The sequence below is a fragment of the Choristoneura fumiferana genome, chromosome 12 (assembly GCF_025370935.1).
Source record: "Choristoneura fumiferana chromosome 12, NRCan_CFum_1, whole genome shotgun sequence".
In the NCBI taxonomy this organism is placed as follows: domain Eukaryota; kingdom Metazoa; phylum Arthropoda; class Insecta; order Lepidoptera; family Tortricidae; genus Choristoneura; species Choristoneura fumiferana.
The window spans coordinates 3,113,416-3,132,181 of record NC_133483.1 but is presented as its reverse complement, the minus strand read 5'-3'; the positions used below and the strand labels follow the sequence as shown (position 1 = coordinate 3,132,181).

General features: G+C 41.5%; 1 protein-coding gene and 1 pseudogene across 2 annotated transcripts; one reads left to right on the top strand and one right to left on the bottom strand.

Annotated features, from left to right (window-relative positions):
- The window catches only part of LOC141433654 (uncharacterized protein F21D5.5-like), a 23,823-nt pseudogene extending 13,301 nt beyond the window's left edge, over positions 1-10,522 (bottom strand).
- LOC141433121 (acyl-CoA Delta-9 desaturase-like) lies at positions 9,258-18,766 on the top strand. 2 transcript variants are annotated; one of them, XM_074094967.1, is made up of 5 exons: positions 9,258-9,475; positions 11,608-11,843; positions 12,290-12,420; positions 14,214-14,419; positions 17,267-18,766. In XM_074094967.1, the coding sequence occupies exons 2-5, from the start codon at positions 11,627-11,629 to the stop codon at positions 17,769-17,771; spliced, it is 1,059 nt and encodes a 352-aa protein (XP_073951068.1). In that variant the 5' UTR covers positions 9,258-9,475; positions 11,608-11,626; the 3' UTR covers positions 17,772-18,766. The 2 variants fall into 2 exon arrangements, with proteins under 2 accessions (XP_073951068.1, XP_073951067.1); XM_074094966.1 differs by lacking the exon at positions 9,258-9,475 and adding an exon at positions 11,353-11,520.

Sequence of the window (18,766 nt, the reverse complement as noted above, 5' to 3'; positions counted from 1 at the left end):
AGAAACTCATTCATTACAATAGAGTTTTGAAATAAATAACAATTAAATAACAACCATCCGTTGTCTCCGCTTTACTCCACTGCCTCCGTTCCGCTCCACTACCTCCACTCCGCTGCCTCCGCTCCACTCTACTACCTCCGCTCCGCTGCTTCTGCTCCACTCTGCTGCCTCCGCTCCGCTCCGTTGCCTCCGCTCCGCTCCGTTGCCTCCGCTCCGCTCCGTTGCTTCCGCTCCGCTCCGTTGTCTCCGCTCTGCTCTGCTGCCTCCACTTTACTCCACTGCCTCCGCTCCACCCCACTACCTCCGCTACGTTGTCTCCGCTTCACTCCACTGCCAACGCTCTACTCCGCAGCCTCCGCCCCGCCACCTCCTTTCCGCAGCCTCCGATCCGCAACCTCCACTCCGCAGCCTTCACTCCGCAACCTCCGCTCCGCTCCACAGCCTTCGCTCCGCAACCTCCGCTCCGCCCCGCAACCTCCGCTCCGCTCCACAGCTTCCGCTCCGCAACCTCCGCTCCACTCCGCAGCCTCCACTCCGCAACCTTCGCTCCGCTCAGCAGCCTCTGCTCCACCTCTGCTCTCCGCAGCTCCGCTCCGCAACCTCCGCTCCGCTCCGCAGCCTCCGCTCCGCAACCTCCGCTCCGCCCCGCAACCTCCGCTCCGCTCCGCAGCGTTCGCTCTGCATCATCATCCTCATCCTCATCTCGTAAAATGAAGCAATGGAGTGCCGAAAAAGTTTCTCGATGAGGGCTACGGCATAGATGTCGCTAGCGTCACTGCTTAAGTGGCTAAATAAGAAATAAACAAGCTGAGATATGAGGTGCATAGGGGAAATTCGTGTCGGTACCGTTAACCATCAGTGGTGTAGCGGTATAGCACGCGGTACGGAATACCGAGGACCTGGGTTCGATTCCCAGTGATGGTCTTATTTTTCTGGTTTTTCTGTGCATCTATATTTCAGTTTGTATTTTCAATTTAGGTTTTACGGGATGACCGTAAAAGTAAAAAAAAAAGATTCCAAAAAACCAATCTTAACCATTTTAATGACTGTAGTTTTTGATTGCCTTGACTTGAGGTTTGATTTTTTCACAGCTTTCGGGACTATTTACCTGAGTTTAGGGTTTTAATTTCAACTCGATACCTATACTCCGCGCGTTTACGAGATAAACGGACGGGCAGCAAAGTAATCCTTTAACGGTTCGCTTTTTATCCTCTTGAGGTACGGAACCCTAAAAAACATTTGTTCCGACGCTTTTCAAATTTCGACCTATTTACTTGAAAATATGGGGATGAAAGTTCTTAAGGAATTCCAAACAAATTTACTATCAGTATATTTATTACAAATATGTGTAGCTATGCTTACTAAAAATGCAGTCTTAAGTATACTTAATCCTTACCCTCCTAACTTACTATAAAGGACGTAAGGTGTCAAGAGCTCAATATGAAGAATTAGTCCTTTTGTGTTGGCAGGGTAGAATACATGTCGTATTGCTAAAATGTGGCTATCCGCAAAATATTGTATGTTTTACCAAAGAACATCGGATGGATGGAAGAACAAAAAAAAATAGTTTATATGTGGCGTTATCTGGGAAAAGGTACCTTGTTGTCGGTATTGAGTTATTGATATCCCCATAATCTACATATATTTAGCTATCGAACCATGTAAGAAACATGCATGTAGGTTTAATAGATTTTTTTTTTAAATGTTGAAGCTCAAAAGCCAGAAAAGGTGATTATGAGAAAATTGAATTCAAACTTATACACCCAATAAAAGTACGTTATTGTTGGAAGTTACATAGATGACATGCTATTTGAGGAGTAGATTGTACGGGCTTTCAGGTTTCAAGAACAATTTTGTAATTGGACAACGGTTTTCCTATAGTTTACCTTGCCAAAGTGCATAAAGTAAAAAAAAAGGTTTGATGGATTTTTTACAGTTTTTTCTATTTATAGTATATTTCCATAGGATTTTATCGAAGGAAAAAATATTATGCGTAATTGGACACTAAATAAGAACTACTCCGTTTTGAATTAACGTTGTTTATTATATAAAAAAAATACTTTAACAAAAATAACTTTGTTGTTTACAAATGTAATTAAACAGTCAAAATCAACAAACTTTTATATTTAGTACGCTAAAACATAGCCAAATGAGACCAAATTAACTCACCAAATCTTAAAAAACTAGTTTTTTCAGTCTCAAAATACAAGGTAAAGTTTAGTAAAAAGTTGGTACAATCACTATATATTTTCTAAAAGGTACCTTATCGTCGGTTGTAAAATATTTAGTGATTATGAAGTGATATCATTTGAAAACGACTAGTAACTTACGATTAATTTTAATAGTCTTAATTTAAGAATACTGATTAACGTATTTGAAAAGGTACCTTATTGTCGGACGTAAAATGTTTAGTGACATAGTTAAGAATAAGATCTAAAAAAATGCTTTTGATTTGTAGTTGTAACTATTAATCGTTATTATTATCACTATAAATCAACCTCTAAAGACCAGCAGGTGGTAGGACCTTGTGCAAGGTCCGCCCGGATTGCTACCACCATCTTGCTCGCTAATCCTGCCGTGAATAGCAGTGCTTGCATTGTTGTGTTTCGGCGTGGAGAGTAAGACAGCCGGTGAAATTACTGGCATTTGAGGTATCCCATCTTAGGCCTCTAGGTTGGCAACGCATCTGCAATCCCCCTGGTGTTGCAGGTGTCTAAGGGCGGTGGTAATCTCTTACCATCAGGTGACCCACTTGCTCGTTTGCCATCCAGTCAAATAAAAAAAAGACAAATTGGCGTAAATCGTCAATAAGGGCCTTATCACACTAGCGATTCGCGGGAGAGTTGAAAGCGAGGCAAGCGTGCAGTGAATTCGCTGCGAGCGTATAACGATTTCGCCGCAAGCGCGCAACGATGTCGCTGCTGCGAGCGCATGGCGAGTTCGCTGCTTTAGCGCCAAAAACGCCATATTGTAGACTTTCGTATAATAAATAGGGCGTCTTCGGCGCTAACGCAGCGAACTCGCAGCGACATCATTGCGCGCTCGCGGCGATATCGTTTCATGCTCGCGGTGAAATCGTTACGCGCTCGAAGCGAACTCGCTGCGCGCTCACCTCGCTTTCAACTCGCCCGCAAATCGCTAGTGTAATAAGGGCCAAACTGGCTACCGCCTAAGGGTGGCCAGTTATTGATGATTTACCTTACTGTAATTAAACGCATTTTATGATGATTCTTGACGTTTTTTACGCGCCGACCAGCACCGCAATGGGCCCGCGTGGGAACTAATGCCCAAGCTCTCTCATTCTGAGAGGAGGCCTGTGCCCAGCAGTGGGACGTATAGGCTAGGATGATGATGATGATGATAACGCGCCAACAAAGTACCGACGTCCGACACGTCTTCCAAACCGATACCGAGCGCACAGAAAGCATTCAAGAGCTGCACCGACAATAAGGTACCTTTCTTACTAAACTTTAAGGGATGTTTTAACTCATACAAAATCGATTTAAAAACTTGTGTCTCTGTCAAATTACAATTTAGACCCTGCTTATTAATATAGAGTTAAAAAAGAAAAAATGTTTTTTTTGACATTTTACTTCAAGCGCGATTATCTCGGAAACTAGAACCGACAACAAGGTACCTTTTACCAGATAACGCCACAATATCTATAGCAATGTAATAAAAATAGGTTATTTCGGTAAACCGTAGAAGTTTTTATGTAAGTACCTACTATTATTGGCAGAATAGGTATCCTAAATAAATTAAATACTTCCCGAAGATACTATTCCACGCGGACGAAGTCGCGGGAAAAAGCTAGTAATTACATATTACATACGATTTAACAATCGAATGTTCAGAGACAAATACTTTAAAAGGAAATATTTTAGTGTAAGTAATCTTTAACTAATAAGGTTTCAAATGATTAAAACAATAAACTTTAATTTATAAAACATTCATTTGTATTTATTTCCTAAAAACTCGAAAATCAATCATATTCTAGGAATTTGTCGCTCGTACAAAGTTACATAATTTTCCGTGAAATCCGACCGCCGGCAGGTCATTGCTCGGCTCGGTGGCCGTGAGTCCGCGAGCAAGCGCCAACTTGTCAGTGGGCGCGCGAGAAATTGAGGTTCCTACCCTGCCTACATCCTTTTGTAAATAAATAATGCTTTCTAAAAGTATCGCGATTAATACATGAAATAACTAATTAGGTACCTAATAATTCGTGCAAGTTTGTAGTCATATATTTATTGTAATTTAAAATAATAATGCATAAATACATAGACAGATACATTTATGTAGGTTTAAATAAAAATATATGATTAACGATTACATTTATTTACAACATCTAAGCCATACCTACATACCCTATAGTACTAGGGTTTTGCGATAGTCAGCCTTGTGTGTCTTACGCACACATTGACGCGTGTACAGACGTCGTCGTGCCTATGTAGATTCAAGAACGCGTATTTTGTACGGCGTGGCCGCCCTGTGTCGCCGTTGTACGTTCACGACGCCGTAACGTGCACCGCGCGGCACCGTGGCCCATCGGCCGCCGCGCCATTTTACGTTGATGACGCCGCAATGTGGACATGTGGCCGGCAGGGCTACTACGAAACTCGAAGTTCGTATCGTACAGTCAAAGGCAAAGATATCGACACGGCCAAAGTTGCAAAAATAGTATACACGTTCTTTATGAAGTTAACATTAAGGCCGTGTATACATATTTTTGCAACTTTGGCCGTGTCGATATCTTTGCCCTTGACTGTACTAGACATGGGTAATCTCAACTCCGCGAAGTGATCTGACTCACTAGATCCAGCTCCGGTGTCGGTACCGAATCCGCTTATTGAATCCGACTCCTTTATTGACTCCGGTTCTTTCGAGCGATTATTAATTTATCTATGGCCGATCCGCCCCGGCTCGGTTCGGTCGGTCGGTGTCGGTACGGTACTGAACTGAACTGACTGAACTGAAGTACAGATTTGTGAGAGAGAGAAAGATTCGTTCGTTAGTCCAAGTCCGAGTACCGAACCGAACCGACCAACCAAACATAGATAATAAGATCCAAGTCCAAGATCCGATCCGCAGGGCTACTACGAAACTCCAAAATCGAAGTTCGTGTCGTGCGGTCCCTCTGTCTCTTATACTATTTAATACGAGAGCGAGAGGGACGGTACGATACGAACTTCGAGTTTCGTAGTAGCCCTGCCCATCCGATCCGAGCCGAGCGAGAGCAAAAGCAGGCGGACGGAGCGAGTCAGTGTGAGTGAGCGTGACGGCGATCACGAGCGAGGCGAGCCGCTCGATCCAGTCGGAGTTAGTAACTCCGGAGTCAATAAGATTTGAAAGGACTCATTAAGGGATTCGGATCCGCTTGAGGATCTGACTCTTTTGAATCTTCAGATCCGGATTTACCCACCTCTATATCGTACCGTCCCTCTCACTCTCGTATTAAATAATATAAGCTTCAGCGGGACGGTACGATACGAACTTCGATTTTCGAGTTTCGTAGTAGCCCAGCGGGCCCTTCAGTCCCAAAGTAAGCAAAGTTTATGCTATGGGTACCTACTAAGCATCGAATAAACAAACATTCAACATAATTTTCAAAAATGTTAAAATTGACATTATTCTTACATATCAGAAGGTGAAGTGCATTATGGTCAGCGAAAAATTAAAAAGTTAAAGGATTGCAGGCGCGCTAGCTCGACAATAATGAATTAGCGCGCCTGCAATCAGTCACATTAAAAGTTAAAAGCCATGGATGGCACAAGTCGTATAAAGCCAAGTCAATGGCCGTTATCAGATATTTTGTTGGAACTCGGACTTTTTCTATTGGGTCTGAAATAGCTTGTGGTGTTTCGGTGGAAAAATAACCTGCAGTTATTTTTAATGAAAAAAGGCAAAGCATAGAAAATATTGGAATAAAATTACATTATAATATATTTTGAGAAAAAGTTCTATCAGAATTATCACCATTTTTCGAAAAGCTTTATATTAGTCTCGCTGGAATAGCATGCTGGCTTCGTATTAGTTAAACGGACTCGCAAGCTCGTCCGTTTAATACGCATCTCAGCCAGCATTGCCTACTTCCAGGCCACGCATAATCGCTATAAACATTTAACATTATACATACATACTTAAATCGCATTACGCAGAGGCATGAAGTAGGGATTGATGGACGAGTTCGGGTAGACGGCGATCGTAGACGATCGGATAGAACGAGTCCGCAATCATCGCTGTTCTGGCGAGGTTTGTATAGTGCTTTCTCAAACAATGTGAGAAATATTTCATCCATCCATCCATCCATCCATCCATCGCATCGCATCGCATCGCATCGCATCGCATCGCATCGCATCGCATCGCATCGCATTGCATCGCATCGCATCGCTTCACATCGCATCGCTTGGCTTCGCATGGCATCGCATCGCTGCGCTTCGCATCGCATCGCATCGCATCGCATCGCTTCGCATCGCTTCGCATCGCTTGGCATCGCTTCGCATCGCTTCGCATCGCTTCGCATCGCTTCGCATCGCTTCGCATCGCTTCGCATCGCTTCGCATCGCTTCGCATCGCTTCGCATCGCTTCGCATCGCTTCGCATCGCTTCGCATCGCTTCGCATCGCTTCGCATCGCTTCGCATCGCTTCGCATCGCTTCGCATCGCTTCGCATCGCTTCGCATCGCTTCGCATCGCTTCGCATCGCTTCGCATCGCTTCGCATCGCTTCGCATCGCTTCGCATCGCTTCGCATCGCTTCGCATCGCTTCGCATCGCTTCGCATCGCTTCGCATCGCTTCGCATCGCTTCGCATCGCTTCGCATCGCTTCGCATCGCTTCGCATCGCTTCGCATCGCTTCGCATCGCTTCGCATCGCTTCGCATCGCTTCGCATCGCTTCGCATCGCTTCGCATCGCTTCGCATCGCTTCGCATCGCTTCGCATCGCTTCGCATCGCTTCGCATCGCATCGCTTCGCATCGCATCGCATCTCATCGCTTTGCTTCGCATCGCATCGCTTCGCATCGCTTCGCATCGCATCGCATCGCATCGCATCGCATCGCATCGCATCGCAGTATCGCAAATGCTTACAGAGTAGTGGTGGTTGGCTGTTCGTAATTTTTCCTTTGTCAGTTTAATGTTAGTAAGCAAAATTAAAAAGTTAGAGCAGCGGACAATAATGGATTTTCATACATACTTCATGGCCTAGGCCAAGAAGTTATGTAGGGAGGTGGTAGGGAGCCATAAATGAGAAACTTCATGTCTCCATTTCGTGACATTAACGCATACATTTCCGAGCATGTTTGAGAAATAGTACATTACTGCAGAGGCCATGAAGTAAGGGATTGATGGACGAGATCGGGGTAGACGGATAGAACGAGTCCAGCAATCCCTGTTCTGGCCGAGGCTTGTATAGTGCTTTTCTCAAACAATGTGAGGAAATATTTCATCCATCCATCCATCCATCCATCGCATCGCATCGCATCGCTTCGCATCGCATCGCATCGCATCGCATCGCATCGCTTCGCATCGCATCGCATCGCTTCGCATCGCTTCGCATCGCTTGGCATCGCTTGGCATCGCTTGGCATCGCTTGGCATCGCTTGGCATCGCTTGGGATCGCTTGGCATCGCTTGGGATCGCTTGGCATCGCTTGGCATCGCTTGGCATCGCTTGGCATCGCTTGGCATCGCTTGGCATCGCTTGGCATCGCTTGGCATCGCTTGGCATCGCTTGGCATCGCTTGGCATCGCTTGGCATCGCTTGGCATCGCTTGGCATCGCTTGGCATCGCTTGGGATCGCTTGGGATCGCTTGGCATCGCTTGGCATCGCTTGGCATCGCTTGGCATCGCTTGGCATCGCTTGGCATCGCTTGGCATCGCTTGGCATCGCTTGGCATCGCTTGGCATCGCTTGGCATCGCTTGGCATCGCTTGGCATCGCTTGGCATCGCTTGGCATCGCTTGGCATCGCTTGGCATCGCTTGGCATCGCTTGGCATCGCTTGGCATCGCTTGGCATCGCTTGGCATCGCTTGGCATCGCTTGGCATCGCTTGGCATCGCTTGGCATCGCTTGGCATCGCTTGGCATCGCTTGGCATCGCTTGGCATCGCTTGGCATCGCTTGGCATCGCTTGGCATCGCTTGGCATCGCTTGGCATCGCTTGGCTTCGCTTGGCTTCGCTTGGCTTCGCATCGCTTCGCATCGCTTCGCTTCGCATCGCATCGCATCGCATCGCTTCGCATCACATCGCATCGCATCGCATCGCATCGCTTCGCATCGCATCGCTTCGCATCGCTTCGCATCGCATCGCATCGCATCGCATCGCATCGCTTCGCATCGCATCGCATCGCTTCGCGCATCGCATCGCATCGCATCGCATCGCATCGCATCGCATCGCATCGCATCGCATCGCATCGCATCGCATCGCATCGCATCGCATCGCATCGCATCGTATCGCATCGCATCGCATCGCATCGCATCGCATCGCATCGCATCGCATCGCATCGCATCGCATCGCATCGCATCGCAGTATCGCATTTGCTTACAGAGTAGTGGTGGTTGGCTGTTCGTAATTTTTCCTTTGTCAGTTTAATGTTAGTAAGCAAAATCAAAAAGTTAGAGCAGCGGACAATAATGGATTTTCATACATACTTCATGGCCTAGGCCAAGAAGTTATGTAGGGAGGTGGTAGGGAGCCATAAATGAGAAACTTCATGTCTCCATTTCGTGACATTAACGCATACATTTCCGAGCATGTTTAAGAAAACATCTATTATGCACCCAAGACTCGAGAACAGATATTCGTATTTCTCATACAAATATCTACCCCTATAAATTTCATCTTGATACCTCCACGCGTTCCTGAGAAAAAGCGTCTTAACAGAAAGACAGACGGACAGAAGGACAAAAAGTGATCCTACAAGGGTTCCGTTTTTCCTTTTGAGGTACGGAACCCTAAAAACGACGAGGAATGCGCGTATTGCGCGTGCATACTCGCTCGATAAATGAGGATAATCTGCCATTTAACGTTACCCAAGCTTACCGGTAAATAGTAATATAAATACCGTTAAAATGATTTAACGATACTTTTGAATTAACGTTAATTTAATGAATAGCTGATAACGTTACCATTTTTTTTACCGGTAAAAAGTTGTATAAGTAACGGTAAATCGTTTAACGTTAATTATCATTTAACGTTAAATCGGTTTGACAGTTGGTAACGTTACCACTTTTTAACGGTATTTAAAGCCCTGCTAAGTAGTCTGTGACTCGGTCCACAGTCCAACTAAACACGTGAACTTACCGGTCTCCCGGATTGATAACACTAATTATTATTCTTAATCTTATTCAATGTTTGTATATAAATAATTTTAACGCCGGTCGATTATTCATTACTATTTCAAGTAGAGACTACTGAACAACGTTGTGTTAGCGTTTGAAAAGTGAAAAGTGCTATATGTTATAATTAAATTTATAGGTGAGTGTGTTTGTTAATATAATTTTAAATCTTAATTCTATCACAGTCAGAAAACCCACTTTTTATGTTACCTATGGTTATGATAGTAAAAACAACAGAATTTCTAAGCACATTTTAACTGTAGTTAACTTTTGACGAACTCGGTGAAAGTTAACATAGATTTTCAAACTGAATCTTTTTGTCATGTAGGTATGTATGTAATTCGTGTCTGTTGACAAAATATATATAATTATAATGTATTCAATTTAACTTATAGAAATACAATATTTTTATTCACGGGTTATTTCGCTACGCTAAAGCAGATGTCACGGTAGTGCATTATATAAAAGAGGTCGTAGAGGACATTATCTAGAGGATTTTTAGGTATGTGCTAAGCTATGTTATATATTATTCAACATTGTGACACATTGGACACATATTTCACTCTCATGTTTCTTCTTTTCTTTATGGTACCTAATGCCAAGAGGTCTTAAGACTTGCACTAGTTGCGCAGTGCAAAACTATTAAAAACAATGTGTTCTTAATTAATTACTCGCGTTGTATTAGCGTTGTATTCATGCAAATATTTTTTTAAAATTAAATACTGAGCTTAAAAATAAAAACCCTACCTATATTGAAAAAGAAATAAGAATATTTATAAATAGCTAAAATTGATATATTGGGATTGATACCTATATTAGGAATTTCCATAACGAAAACATACTTTGAGGAAGTCGCTAAATGCTTTTCTCTTAAAAATAGTACATTGTGCATTTAAGGGGCGTAAGAAGGGGATTACTAACGAGAGTCTATTAGAAGCCCGACGCCGGAGGCAAGGGCTTTTAACGACTTAAGTCTGTAATCCAATGTAATAGGTACAATGATTTTCATCACATTGCGAGGAAAAAATGCAAAAAATGAAATTATTTTGTGTCTACACTTCACAGCTCGGCAAAAGAAAGACGCTAACAACTGAATAAAATAATGGCTACCCGCCAATACAGGGGGCTACTACAACAAAATTCTAAAATCGAATTTATCTTATCTATAATCTGTCGTACCCTTCATCTTACTCGTATTAAATACCTACCTAATATTTGCGTCAGCAAAACGATACGAACTTCTCGATTTTCGACTTGTAACCCCCTGATTGTCTTTTTTTTCGAGTCGTCTACCATAGATAAAGCTAAGCTAATTATTCCAACATGCTAAAAAAATATAATATGATTGAAAAATATGATTTTAACAATTTTAATTACAATTTGCACTTGAAAGTTGAATACCTATTTCGCAAACAGATCACTGAATCGAAAAATCGTCTTGGCAACCTCCCCAATGGTTTTAAAAGACCTATCCAACGATACCTATACCTACCACACACTAGGTAGTTAATCGAGAAAAAAATCACCCCCACTTTACGTCTATGGGAGGTACCATAATTTTTTTTTTGTTTTATTTTGCCACTGTTGGCGTGATTGATGTACCTATATCTATGCCAAATTATAGCTTGCTTTCTAGTACTAACGGTCTCTGAGCTTAGCCGCGGACGGACAGACATGGCGAAACTAAGGGTTCCTTAGTTGACTACGGAACCATAAAAAGTACAAGTACTTCTTAGTTAATTAGTCCTTAAAGCATAAACAAAATAAAACAATTGCTGAAAATTGTAAATTATATAAAAATATTATTAAAATTGTAACCTATGTATCTTCATTTTATTTTACATCTATTTTTTTATAAATGATCTAAGATAATGTAACTTTAAAAGAAATTGAAAATGCTCTTCGCGCGGCAAAATGGTTTTCGTTTTCGTCATCCTGCAAAATTCAAGGTCAGTTCAAGTTCACTCAAATCACCTGATCGTGATCGCGTCAGTGCGTCAGTCTGTTCGTTCAGTGTTCAGCCTGCCCTGCCTTGCTTGCTCAGCCCGTCCTGCGCCGTACTGATTTATGCGCGCATCGCGTCTAACAAAATCAAATCATTTCATAACTTACCTTTCTGTTTTTGTTATCGTCGTAACATGTGAAAATGGATTTTCTAAGCGAAATAGATAACTGTTCTGAAAGGTGGTTTTTGTATTACTTAAGTGTTTTTATGCCTTACTATTTGTTGTTTATCTCGCTCGAGCGATACTTACTGGACTTTCTTTTCAGACTGCGAAAACCGGAAAAAATGGCACCTAACGTAACGGAAGAAAATGGGGTGCTCTTCGAGAGCGACGCAGCAACCCCGGATTTGGCGCTGGCAAGAACGCCCGTGGAGCAAGCTGATGACAGCCCGAGGGTTTATGTCTGGAGAAACATCATCCTGTTCGCATACCTCCACCTCGCCGCCATCTACGGAGGTTATTTGTTCCTGTTCTCCGCGAAATGGCAAACAGATGTATTTGGTAAGCTTATTCGTATCTCGTTTTATCTACATACAAGCGAGAAAATTCCGTGGCAGTTAAGTCTGACATCAGAGTAGTTATGGTTTGATAAATTCGTTAGTGAAAATTAACAGAAACAAATTGCACTAACATCATGAGACATAATGTCGTAATTTCTATGCTTCCATAAAGCTATAGGTATTACTCCAGTGGTTAATATTAATATAGCTAATTGACTTAGTCAGCAAAGAATTCCTTTGTTGCTATCCTGCGGGAACAATGTAATTTTTCCGGGATAAAAACTATCCTATGTCCTTCCTCGGGACTTAACCATCTCCATTCCAAATTTCATTCGAATTGGTCAAAAGTTATTGCATGATTGAGTTACATCTTTACAAACTTGTATTTCTAATATTTTTAGAATGACAGTGACACTTTTACCATAGCTTGTGTTTTTTTTTCTACAGCCTACTTCTTGTATGTGGCATCGGGGCTGGGCATCACTGCTGGGGCTCACAGACTCTGGGCACACAAGTCATACAAGGCTAAATGGCCGCTCCGCCTCATTCTCACTACCTTCAACACCATTGCATTCCAGGTATGAATACCATAGGTACATTTGTCAGATACTGTTCCTCAGAGGGAATATGAAACAAAATCATCAAACGCACCTCTGATTAAAACAGATTCTCTGGTTTAAGTATACATAATATTATGTATTAGGTTTGTTTCCTATGGCATCTCCGTAATCTCCCCAATTGATCTAACAACTAAAGACAATGAAAAACACCTGCATATTGCCAGTACTCACTTACGGCTGCGAATCCTGGGCTCTTACCAAAACCCAGATAAGAAAACTTGAGACATGTCAAAATGCAATAGAGAGAAGCATGATAGGATAGGGAAGAAAACATCAGATAGGACAAGAACAACTACCAGAACTTACCAGACTAAAAGATGTCACAGTGACAGTTCAAAAACTAAAGTGGAAATGGACAGGTCACTTAATACGAGGAATAAATAAATGGAGCAAGACAACTATTAATTGGTACCTCAACTATAAAATAAGGAAACGAGGCAGACCATTCTAAATCTGTATAAAGGCTATTATTATTATTATTATTAGGCTTTTCAAAAATAAGATTTACAATAAATACCATACATAAAATGCCTTACAATTTTATTGATGTTGTCTAAAACATGTGTATATGACACAATTTTTTGACAATAAGCATGCTGGTTAAAATTAGGCTTACACATTTTGTATCAAGCATACAATTTCAAATACTTGGCACATGTGTACATAAAGGTCCCAGGATATTTATTTTGAAGAACATGTCGCATTTTCCTGTCAATAATTGCTGTAGAGAAGGTCACAGGATGTTAGTTGTAACTAAACATAATAGTGTTGAACTCATGCCTGGAATAATAGTGTGTTCAAACACTCCTATTTTGGTATAGCAGTCCCCAACTTTTTTGACCTGGGGCCTGGGAGCACTCGGTTTTAAGTATAATTAGCACCAATGAGATTTTTTAGCATGCATCTTCTGCACAATAATTTGCAGACCTTATTTTAGCTCTTGCAGAACACTGATCTTGTGTTAATAACACAAGTGCGTAACAGCCTTAATAAATTACATAGAAAGTATGTGCACATGTTTACTCACGTTTTTATGGAAATTGATAGGCAGATAAGGTCATGTTCTGATAAAATTATTATTTTTATCATACACCATCTCTAGTTTGGATTTAGTTTTTCTTGGATAATTAACTTAATTAAAGTAATATGTAATATATGTCATAATATAAAAAAAGTAATTAACTAGTTATATCTGATAAAGTGATAGCTGACGGTGAATTCCTACATTCATTATAATTATGCCAATATTTTACTGATAAAAAATTCATCAACAAGTGAGACGGCGTTTTTCTAAAAATATAGCTAGTCTAGGGGTGCCCCAATTTATATTTGGGTCAATCAACTTTTTCTTGTTTGTTATTCTGTCCCGTTGTCAAAAAGACAACAGTGACAGAGTTTCTTAAAAAAACTGCTTTGATATATGCGACTAATATGCTTAGGAGATAGTCTATAAAATAATGAGCTTATAACTATGGTAAAAATTTTAACCACAGAAAACATATAGAAACTCTTGGTTTTAAAGAGTTGTCCAGGGGACGTAACCATGGCAACGAGGTACAAGAAGAAGTTGATTGACCCTTTCTACACTTTTACTTCATCATCATCATCACATCACATCGGCTGTAGAACATCCTCTGTTGGACATAGGCCTCCCTCATTTTATTTGTCTTTTTATATATTTAATAAGTATGTATCAACTAAATGTATTTTGCTGCTGGCAGTCACATTTTAACTATGTTGTCTTCTCGTAGGACTCTGCGATAGACTGGGCCCGCGATCACCGGATGCACCACAAGTACTCGGAGACCGATGCTGACCCCCACAACGCCACCCGCGGCTTCTTCTTCTCCCACATCGGCTGGCTGCTGGTCAGGAAGCATCCGGAACTCAAGAGGAAGGGCAAGGGACTAGACCTGAGCGACCTGTACTCGGATCCCATTCTTCGTTTCCAAAAGAAGTGAGTATTTTTTTGTCACAACATTCTTAGTAGACCAGGGTAAACTGATATAAAGCCGGCCACACATGCTAGGTTATAAGTATTATAACCGATGGTTATGCCTGCACAGTTAATTTGTGCAGGCTTAACTGAATGTGTGTGTGACATAACTCCTTGCCTGCGCAAACAAAATTTGAAATATGTTGTATTTCAAAATCTATGTAATAGTCATGCATACATAATCCATGGTTAATGATTAAATTTTTTAGCCCTAGACTCTTATTAAATTTTATGATTTTGTTCCAGTTCACTAATTAAAATTATTTTACTTGTGGTTTCGCTCGCATTAATCATTAGGTCTGGCCTTTTAAGCGATATTCTGTGGTTTTACAAATTTCTCATGGAACTGATGTCACTGGCTACATAAACGTTACATTAATAAGGGTTCCTAGTTGACTATGGAACCCTAAAAAACACCTGTGCCACATTTCATGCCTTTAAACTTATTAGTTGAATTAGGAATATTGGGATAAAAAGTAGCCTGTGTGTGCAAGGGATCAAGCTCTGCATGACAAATTTCGATTAAATCCGTTGTAGTGTGAAAGAAGTAGAATTGATTATCGCCAATCTACAGAGAACACCTGTCCCAACAGATGTTCATGAATACGTCAAATCAGGATTTAATCAGTTAAGTTGTTTCATCATCATCATCATCCCAGCCTATATACGTCCCACTGCAGGGCACAGGCCTCCTCTCAGAATGAGAGGGCTTGGGCAGTAGTTCCCACGCGGGCCCAGTGCGGATTGGGAACTTCACACACACCGTTGAATTGCTTCGCAGGTTTGTTGTGCAGGTTTCCTCACGATGTTTTCCTTCACCGTAAAGCTCGTGGTAAATTTCAGATGTAATTCCGCACATGAATTTCGAAAAACTCAGAGGTGCAAGCCGGGGTTTGAACCCACAATCCTCTGCTTGAGAGGCCATAGGTCTAACCACTCGGCCACCACGGCTTTTAAGTTGTTTATCGATTGTTAATTTGCAAAATTTAAATATGGCTATGGTAAAAACTGTTCCATTTGATAGTTAAGAGTACCGTCTGGGAACGTTTTTATGGTATTGATATTTTCATATAGGCTGTATCGAAATTAAACTATGTGTTTAGCATTTACCCGCGATTTCGCTTGCGTGCCATTAGTGCCTTATCACACTAGCGATTTGCGGGCGCGTTGGAAGCGAGGCGAGCGCGTTACGATTTCGCCGCGAGCACGCAACGGTATCGCCGCGAGCGTGCAACGATGTCGCTGCGAGCGCGCAGCGAGTTAGCTGCGTATAACGCCAAAAACTCTCGTACAATAATAATGCAGCGACATCGTTGCGCGTTCGCCGGGAAATCGTTACGCGTTCGCCTTCGCTTTCAACTCGCCCGCGAATCGCTAGTGCGATAAGGCCCTTAGATCAGACAGATGATTTCAAATTCTGGGATTTTATTAAATTCGTAACTAATTTACTTCGAGACTAAATCATGACTACAATATTTATTGCATAAATATCCTTGACGTTGAAGTGTAGGGTATCACGTTCGTCTAGGCGCGCGACTTTTTCGAACTACCCGCACTTAACGCATTCACTGCCACCGACGCATATATGCGTTTTTGGAACTTTGCCCTAGTGCCGCTGTCATAATTATTCATACATTTGAACGCACATGTGCGTCGGTGGCACCTTTGGTCAGTCAAGTCAAGTGAGGTGGCAGTGGCAGTGAATGCGTTAATTTTTCCTGTACGGCACATAATCACTTCGACACACATTACTCACAATGTCCTGCGATTTATCCGAAGATACATGGCCTATCACCGGATTCAATGGAAAAAAGAGCTCATATCCATCAATCCGGTTGAAATTTTATTAATTTCCCCAAACTTACATCATGGTGTTAATTTATGTTGTATGACGAATAGTTTCTAGATTTAGCTCAGTTGAGATCCGCAAGAAAATCGTGCACGTTACATTACCTACATTGTGAGGCGGTAAATCTAACGAGTTTGAAGTGATCAATCTCGTAAAATGTAATGCAATTTGTAAGATTTTTCTTACAGGTCTAAAATAGGCTTTAGTCACTTCATTCTCCATCGTATAATCTATTTAAACGTAGATGAGTCAAATCCCAATCGTTTCAAGTACTAAAACGAATACTGCATTAACCAATTTGCTACATGTGCAAGCTAATGTTTACCTTATTACACACATCGTAATGTCAAATTGCATTGGCTAAAGGATTTAAGTAGTATGTAAGATAACAATGTTTGTACCGGCTATTTCACAAGTGCCATAAATTTTCCGTCCGTAATAAATAAATGTAATGTAATATATACATTTATGAACGTCCAATCTGAATTTCTATGGATAATAAATCCATAAATGTCCGGTACTTCATTCAATTGTGTAATTTTCTATTCGCGTGGAAAAATGCTACGTAGATTTATCTTGAATTCATCTTTGGCTGATTTTCACGGACCAGAGTTAATAAATCTGCATGAGGGTCTCCTGACAGGTGAAATATCGCTGGACTTAACGTCAAAAGAATTTAACGATATTAAACCAGTGCTGGATGTAGAGTAGAGCATCCAGGTCCCCCCCACAATAGGGGTTTTAAAAAAATCCAAATTTTGACGTGTCAGGAACTTTTCCTTTTTTTTTTCAAGCAATCTTTTTTTCACCTTGGGGGCTCCCATTCCTACGTTGGCTTAACACCAGCAGACCTCTAATCTAGCCCTGACTAAACATAAGCCTGACTTAGCGTAAACGCGTGTCCCTACACCGAATAGGATTGTACTGTTAACTCCAACTAACGAACGTGTTCATTCCAGATACTACATGATCCTCATGCCTCTGGCCTGTTTCGTCCTGCCCACGGTGATCCCAGTCTACATGTGGAAGGAGACATGGTCGAACGCGTTCTTCGTGGCGGCGCTGTTCCGCTACACTTTCATCCTCAACGTCACGTGGCTCGTCAACTCAGCCGCCCACAAGTGGGGCGACAAACCCTACGACAAGTCCATCAAGCCTTCAGAAAACATGTCAGTATCCTTATTTGCTTTCGGAGAAGGCTTCCACAACTACCATCATACATTCCCCTGGGATTACAAGACCGCTGAGCTGGGTAACCACAGGCTAAACTTCACCACCAAGTTCATTAACTTCTTCGCCAAAATTGGCTGGGCCTACGACATGAAGACTGTCTCGGAGGAGATCGTTCAGCAAAGGGTGAAACGTACGGGCGACGGCTCCCACCATTTATGGGGGTGGGGCGACAAAGATCACGCTCAGGAAGAAATCAACGCGGCTATAAGAATAAACCCTAAAGATGATTAAATTATAACTTAGTACAACGCCCATGCGCTAGATTATTTTGAGCTTCCTTGTTCCAAGGTCTGATCGACTTGTTTTGTTAATAGATTGTTTTGATTATTTTTAACATTGTACAAGTTTTAATAGTGAGACTATGAAAACTATAAGTTCTAACAATACGTAAAATGTTAGCAGATTATTATTTATATATTCTAGATAGATGTGTGATTGCTTCGGATACTTGGAGCTTTGTTTGTGATAATTATTATAAATAACACATCAGTATTATAGACCACATATTAATTTATTGTACTTGATACTGTTTCTGGTAGAATGGATTCCAGTTCGCCATTTATACTATTGAAGTAGATGATCTACTTTTGTTGCATTTTCCAGGAACTGACGACGTAGTTTAACCCAAGGTTATTATAAAATAATTTATTCTCAATACTTATTACGAAACAGGTTGTTAACAATTAGTTTTACGTGATGACAAAGGCTTAATTATTTTAAGGATATGTGGTATATAATATAACAAAGGATTTAATTATAGATTATGCATATTGTATGCACGGAGACATAGCTTTGCCACTGAACTTAGCGGGACTAATTCGTGGTGACATATACAATGTGTATTCGACTGATGTGTGAAGTTGTTTGTGATATTAGTATATCCTTTTGGTTTCTTAGTTCATATGAAACCACCTAGTATATACCCAGTATATGATCTGCAGCTGTTGTTTCTAGATCACATACTGGTTTATACTGTGCCACCGCGTACATTCAATGACGTACCAAATTGGTCGTTCTCAAATGTACGTGCTCAAGGTTTCATATTGGCATTGGACCTGTATGTATGTGAACTGTGGACTAACATAATACCTAACAGCACATGCACGTATCTTCCTGTCGTAAAGACGCATTACGTATGCACATTTGGACGACTCGATGTTGTGAGTCTATTCTGTACTTGTCATAGACAGTTGTTTATGTTAATTACATTTTAAAACTTTCAATAA